Source organism: Limulus polyphemus, unplaced genomic scaffold (assembly GCF_000517525.1).
Source record: "Limulus polyphemus unplaced genomic scaffold, Limulus_polyphemus-2.1.2 Scaffold8, whole genome shotgun sequence".
NCBI classification, from domain to species: domain Eukaryota; kingdom Metazoa; phylum Arthropoda; class Merostomata; order Xiphosura; family Limulidae; genus Limulus; species Limulus polyphemus.
In genome coordinates, this window is record NW_013665618.1 from 972,955 (window position 1) to 980,704 (window position 7,750).

Consider the following 7,750-nt stretch of genomic DNA (forward strand, 5'->3'; position numbering starts at 1 on the left):
ACATTTTTTGCTTTACCTTTTTTGACTTAGCGATACTGAAAATGCCCATATTACTTTATCAGTTATATTAGGTAGTTGTATTGTGTAGGAGTTTGTTTTTTAATTTTCGTATTTACTGATTTCAATAAAAGTATGTTATTTATAAGTATTTTTGTTGTTGTTTGTACATGTTGTGAACAATTTTTACACATAGTTGTCTGATTGTATAACAAATTTCATTTTGGTTTGTCTGATACTGTCGTAAACTTGTAAATAATTATGTTTAAATAAGTTTGTTTCGTTGAGAATTTTGCGCAAAACTACTCAAGCATTATTTGGTAAACTTGAGAGAAGGTCAATTCTTTGGCTACTCTGGACTTGGTCGTGTCTCTTATAGCAAACCCATGGGCCACGGTCCCAAAGTGCGAGTTTGTAGCACTTATAGCAAACCCACGGGCCACGGTCCCAAAGTGCGAGTTTGTAGCACTTATAGCAAACCCATGGGCCACGGTCCTAAAGTGCGAGTTTGCAGCAACAGATCCGACCCATAAATCTTCAGATTCACAGTCCTGGCACTCCTATCAACCCAGCAACGCCAGACCCTGCCTGAATAAGTTTACTAACAAATTTATTTTATTATTACATATGAAGTTCTTCAAAATCTAATACTTAATTAATTGAGAACATCTGCCTTAAAACTTCTCCGAATTTATTTATCTTTGTACAGTCAAAAACGAAACATTATTTCCTCGACCATATATCATGAATTTAGTGTCTTATTTGTTAAAATCAACTGTAAAAAACTTTTATTTTTTTGAATCCAAAGAATGCGACTAAAGCAATAATCAGCGACGTAGAAGAGCTTATAATAGTATAGTCAAAGAATTTTCTTTCCAAATACTTAAGTAGTTTCATAAAATCTCAACAGGAGTTCACACGTGCCATCAATATATCTACTGTTCTGTAAAAACCCTCATATTGTCTTTGTTATAGCTTCTATTAACATATTTCCAGGAGTTTTTCACTTACTAGGAATAATGAAGTTTTTGATAAAAGTCATAATTTTTATATTGCATTTACATAAATAAAAATCCTTCTGTAGTTTATTTGTACAGAAATACTAAAACTTAATTTAAATCTCAGTTCAAATACGTAATTAAAATATATATTGTGTTTTACTCCGGGTCTTTTTAACATTTAGAATTTTAACATTTTCATGACTATGCACTAAAATTAGACATTAAGAAGCAAGTCAAAACAGCGCAGAGCTTTCATTTCTTGTTTAACAGTTAATATATTGATTAGATGATTTTCACAATATCAGTGTCTGCCGGTGAGGTAGTGGTAAGTTTATGGACTTAAACACTAAAGTCTAAAGTTTGACACAACTAAAGCAAACAACAACTTCACAATATTATACTGACCAAGCTATGGTGCGTTTTTTTGTCGCAATAGTTCAACATGATGATTAAATAAATAAAAAAAACGTGTTTTAATTTAGAGTAAAACATAAAATAGTTGTTCAAAATATAACAGACAAAAAATTGTGCTTAGAATAACTCTTGCTCTACATATATGCCGTACAACTGGTGTCTGTGTTATTGTGTGTTCCTCTCATGTAACATACATTTTTTTTTATATTCTAGAGGCAACTAATTTTGCCTCCGCTAACTAAGAGTTATTATATTCAGTAGTTAAAAATGTTTTAACGTTCTCTGTGCTAAGTAAAATATGTTCATTTCTATTTTATTAAATATTCGTCCATCTATGCTGTAAGCCTAAAAATTTGTCCTTAAGTCCCTACCCCACTTACACCTAAGACTTACACGAATTACCTACCTATAATTTATTATAAACAAAGGTATAGTTGTGTTGTATATACTAAATGATCGTTACTTTAGTCCTCTTTTTTTCTGTAAAATATTATGCTAGCATGGGGTGGGAGAATAAGGATTAAAAGGTCATCAATAAAGGAAGTGTCGTTTAATTTAAAATGAGAGATGTTCAAAAAGGGGCGGGATTTTATTTCCTCAAAACAAGCTATGTTATATTAGTACTAATAAATGCTCATCAAGGTTTGAGGATGTGGGCAAAAAACAGTCATCGCTTCTGCCATAGTCCTCGTTCAGAATGATATGTATAAACCAGGTATCGCTTCTGGCATTGTCCCCGTTCAGAATGATATGTATAAACAAGTTATCGCTTCTGGCCATAGTCCCTATTCAGAATGATGTGTATAAACAAGTTATCGCTTCTGGCCATAGTCCCAGTTCAGAATGATGTGTACCCTCCTTCGTCTTTTGAGCTTCCTCATATCAGTTTGATAAAATTCACGTGTTGTGTTGGTAATCTATTACATTCAACTTATTTCTGAATATCAGTTTCTATTTGGGGTGATGTATTATCCACGCAGATCGTTTCTGGGATGGCCAAAAAGAATGGATGTAAAAGGGTGTTAGATCAAGGACTGTTTATATTTTCAGTTATTACATGATGAACAATACGAATCTAAAATTACATTTCGCAGGAACTCATTGTCTAGCAACATGCGGTTTATGATCTATTATTCCGAGTTTAATTATATCCATCGTGTGGAAGATAAAGTCTTGTTTCTCTTTGAATATCTTTCGTAATTATAATAACAAAGGAATCTAAACTAGATGAAAATGTTGATGATAATTACAATGAACCTATACTTTTTTTCTCTCAAATATTTTCAAGACTGCAAAATACTGTTTGTATAATTTGCCTTTACTGTCAGTGAATTCGAAAACTTTTTCTTTAGAATAACATTTTTATTTTCATACGTTTAACATCAAAGTACATAAAACAATGTTCTAATACAATCATATTTCACATTTTATTTTTGTACTATATTGTTAATTGGTTTTTTAATACTGAAATGCATTCCAATTGAAACTGAAATAATTTCAAACAATCATTCAGTTTTTTTAAAGAGTTCAGATTGTTTCACGCTCAAAATGTGATAATAGATAGCTATTTAAAAACTGCTTAACTTAGTCATACGTATCAGGTGATGTTTTAGTGTTTCCTCTAATTAAATTACAATAGAAACATTTTAAAGACGACATCTTATGTGGTATTTGTTTCTTTCTGATGCTTTTAATTTTTTGGTAAAAAAGTCACAGTTCTATAAATGTTTAATAATTATATATCCAAAGTTTGATCGATAATATTAAATTAAAATAGCATATTAAATCATGCATGCAAACGGTTCATAGGTAGTTTATTTCTTTCTAAGGGCTTCATTTTCTGCTCCAGCAGTTAAATCAAGAATCTTTTGACCATTATTGGTTCCTTCAAAGTTACCAACCCAAGGATACTGGACAGGACATTTCATGCAAGTCTGCATGTAACGCACATCATAAGGTCGGTTCTTGCTGAATGGGACAGCACATGTTTTTGGGATGTTACAAGAAATTTTGGGTTTCTCACACGCCCAGGGAATATATTTGTTGCTGGCTTCTTTGCTAGTGACAGGATTTCTCATCCACAGGAGGACCTGCTGCATAGTGACAAACCATACATTTCGATAATTTTCCAAAAGGTGGTCGATGAACTTATTAAGTGCTCGAATTTTAATTTTTTCGTTAAACCAGTTGACATGGAAGAAAAGTCCCATAGGAGCTCTGTTAGTCTTATAGTGGCGAAGAAAATTTTCCATAAGGAAGTCAAAGACCAACTTTTCGTCATTCGGAAGGACGCACTGGTCAGCAAGGACACATAGTCCACCTGTGCCATCTTCACTATACATCGTATTCAGGGGAATTTCCCAGATGCCAGGGAAGGAGTGAGTGGGACAGGTCTCAGACAGGCAGTGATGAGGAATCTGGTAATCCAGGGTGTACGGCCAAATAGGCGTCTTCGATTGAGGTACAACAATAGAGGAATCGTACACAAAACCATAGTCGAACATCATAGTGGCCATGTTGTTTCCACCTGGTTTCAAGAAAGGAGACCGACTGCCAAGAACAGAATCACGGGAAACGTTCGCGAACTTAATAAGGATTTCTCTTTGTCCAACCATTTCTTCGGTCCAATTCTCATACGAAGCTTTCGACCACCAATCTTCTGGAAGACGGTGGCTAAGGAGAAAATAAGGTAAGTAATATTATTTATACCATACTCAGAACATAAATAGTTTTTGTGTGATGCCTTTTGTACGCCTTTTTTTTTCTTTCAAGATGCATTTTTGTTCTTTTATTACTTTTTGTTAAATATTTTGATTTAACATACTCTTCTTTCTAAAATATGGTATCTATATCCTATCTATTTTCTATATTTAAACTATTTCAAGTTATTATGAAGAAAACACTGTGCAAGTGTTTTCCTTAGGGCCAATTGAAAATGATTCAAATGTTGGAAATCATTAATATAATATTATAATATTTACCTAATAGAATGAACACCAAGTTCATGACCTTCGGAGTAAAATTTTTGAGGGTAAAAATAACTAGAGTATTCATGAGACACAAAAAAGGTCGCTTTGATAGGACAGCCGTTTGGATTCGTTCGGTTTTCCTTTAGAACTCCTCGGTAGTGATAATAATTCAAAGAGTTCAAAGCTCCATCAAATGTCAAAAAGATCATCTGTGGCGTTTCTTCGGAATTCAGTCCTCCAGGAATTTGGGTACCATCGGAGCTACAGAAGCAGTCTGGGAGTTGACATTGCGAAGTGTCGCACTTTGGAGCCACCAGTGGATCTGGTGTTGTTGGCTCTGAGGTGGCTGGAACGGAAAATTATTTTTTTAAGAAACCTCTTTCTATATTTATCAAGAAGATGCCTATTGCAAAACACAACTTGCAAATCGTTACCTTGAAAAATGCTAAAATCATCTAAAGAGCACCGCGACTTTTTATATGATAAAGACTGAAACATTGAAAACAAATTAAACTGATTTGTTTATGTATAAAGCAAAAATTATTATAATTTGGGCAAAAATGGATTTTTATTCTAATATTCCTAAGACTATTTGTATGCATTTGTAGAATATTTTATTCAACTCTTGAAAATAATTGTTTATAGTCTGCTGTTAAAATTACTGATATCGTGAATTTTAAATTTTGAAGCTCTCTACCGATAATCTGATTGTTCTTAAAATAATAAAAAGAGTCATAACAATAGATATTAAAAAAAGTTCATTATAGTTTGGTGCAACTTTGTTACACTTGTGAGATCTCATTGTAAAGTACTGTTCATCGTATTGGTCACTTGATTATGTTAACAATGCTGGAAAAACTGAAAGAAGGTTTATTTGAAAGGTTTCGTGCTAAAGAAATTACTCCTGTCGAGCGGAAGCTTTTAGTTTTTCTTGGTCCAGGTCGACTAACTAATTGGAAATTTCGGCAGCTTGCTTCTTGCCTCTAAAATCATAAAAGTAGGCAATGTTCCAGCCCTTGGACATCTGAGTGAGCTGTGAAAGAAACATAATCTTCTTTTCGCTTTTTTCTTCTCATAACATTCCATTTTAACTGATTTTTATGTTTTTAATGTATATATTAGGACGCTTCTAATTATTTCCCTCCATTGTTAAACCTTGCTTCTACCAGTACAGTTCGAGACAGAGAAAAAGGGATTCCATGTTCCAACTAACGAATACTTGCTATTATAATAAATGTGAAACCTGTGCATGCCATTCGAATGCATTATGTTATGTTTAATATACTTTTCATAGTAATGTAACTGAATTTCATTCTGTTCGTTGTGGAGAGATGTGTTCCAAAGGATGGCTAAGCCTATAGCTGAAGTAATTGAAAGTCATTTCACCACTCTTCGCTATAAGCTACTTAACCCTTAAATTTCTACAAATGAAAATAAATCTTCAAACAAAAAAAGGGCAGTAACTTGCTTGAAATGAACTCTGCAACACTCCTCTCCAATAAAAAAATATGGCATATTTGTAAACACACAAAACCATATATTTAACAAATCTCAGTTGTAAGTCTACTGGAGTTAATAAGTTTTCTTTGTGCCTAAAATGCTATAACAAATTCCGCAAAGGTTTTCTATAAACAGCACTCCAATATCAACGTTTTTCACGCATAAACATTCCTTTCATTTATTCATAAAATATACTGGAATACAACTCTTGTTCACCATATAGGTTACTTCCATATTTTTCTCATCTCCCTTGCTCATTTTACGCCAGAACTATACAAAGGGTTAGTCTCATTTTACAAAAAACGTTGTGTATGCTAATAAAGTGACGTGTTGCAGCTGATACAAGCCATGGTACCACGGGGCAACATATTTAGAACTTTTATATTAGGTTTCCAGTGCATTTCCGACCTTTAGACGGTGGAATACCGTCAAATTACTTATGGCTCGAGGCACATGTTGCGACTCTTTCCAAAGAAGGATATTCGAGTAACAGGATTTTTAATCAGTTTAAAGCTAAAGAACATGACATTTCGAAAAAGGGAGTCTTCAGTGTTTCCTATAGGAACGAAAAACCTCATACAGTAGAATGTTTAATGCAATAGGTTTCAAAACCATACCCTAAAGTATTCCAGAACCAGGCTCTAAATCACAAAGTTAAAGAAAAAAATATCCTATCCAAAATGGTTATTGCAGTGAAGATGGGTATACCTCTTGGTGTCGTTTACAATATTATTAAATAGAATTGTGAGTTTATGAAGGCTCACTGTCAGGGCTTTATGTATATGTAGGAAGAAGATTCTTCTACAGTAAGTGTCTGTGACTTGTTGGTGATAAATTCGAACAATAAACAGACAGCACACAATCCACTTGTTTTAAAATAATACATTCAAAACAAGTCAAACGTATGTGCAAAAATTATTTGCACTATAGGAAATTACAGTATATCCAAAACTCTACGTTATTCTCTTTTCTTGTCAAAAGTCCACTTAGGCTGATTCAATTACTTTAGAATCCGATTGACAAGACAAACTATTTTTGTTTCCCTTCTTTTTTCACTGTACAAATTAGTGAATAATTCACTTACGTTACCCCATGGGTTACCACAGTTGTATTCTGAGCTTCAAATAATTGTCTCCTTTTTTGTCAGTGTCCACACAGACGGGTTCAATTACTTTAGAACACCCTTTGATAAGACAAATTATTCTCCTTATCTCTATTAATCTGTGAAATTCACTTTAAAATATCACCCGTTACCGATAATCACTCACACGCCATCTAATTTCCCGTTTTCTTTGTTTTTTTTCGCTAACCAATTTCTGATTGAACTGCACTTGACTTCACTGAACTTCGCTTTTTTTAGTTCTTAACTTGCTCTCGCTTGGTCGCCTATATTTATACGATGTTCACCGAGGCCTCGAATTTTCTGTAAAGTACACGAACGGAGGCGATGATTTAACAATACTCAGTTAAGGTAACGAGAAAAATAGTGAAGGTTCGAGTAATGTGACGTCAACAATATTTGATATCAAAATCTGCCTTCGTCCTATACACCGAAGGTATGAATAATATATATGTATATATATACGATATACACAAGCCATGTGTAAATATATCTAAATAGGCATGCATAATTTAATTCAATTGAATGTGTTATTCATAACAATAGTAGTTATTTTCTTCTTTTAAAAACATAACTATTTATAATGCTCCCTAAATAATAAAAAAAGTAATTACAGTGAAAGCAATGAAGATTTTGTAGGTTTTGAACCAAACAAATAACAGAGAACCTTTTTTTTATTTACGGTATTTTCTTATTTTGATGTTTTGAGCTCTTTTGTGTTTAAAACAATATATACTAATTTTTAAAGT

At 33.1% G+C, this 7,750-nt stretch overlaps 1 protein-coding gene across 1 annotated transcript in view; it reads right to left on the minus strand.

The window, feature by feature from the left end:
- Window positions 1-3,226: 3,226 nt before the first annotated feature.
- Window positions 3,227-7,750, minus strand: part of LOC106477788 — a 13,052-nt gene continuing 8,528 nt past the window's right edge. Inside the window, exons 3-4 of the mRNA XM_022381640.1 lie at window positions 4,394-4,727; window positions 3,227-4,085 (exon numbers count right to left, since the gene is read on the minus strand). Of these exons, the coding sequence (XP_022237348.1) occupies window positions 3,227-4,085; window positions 4,394-4,727 (1,193 nt within the window). The remainder of the gene's footprint in view (window positions 4,086-4,393; window positions 4,728-7,750) is intronic.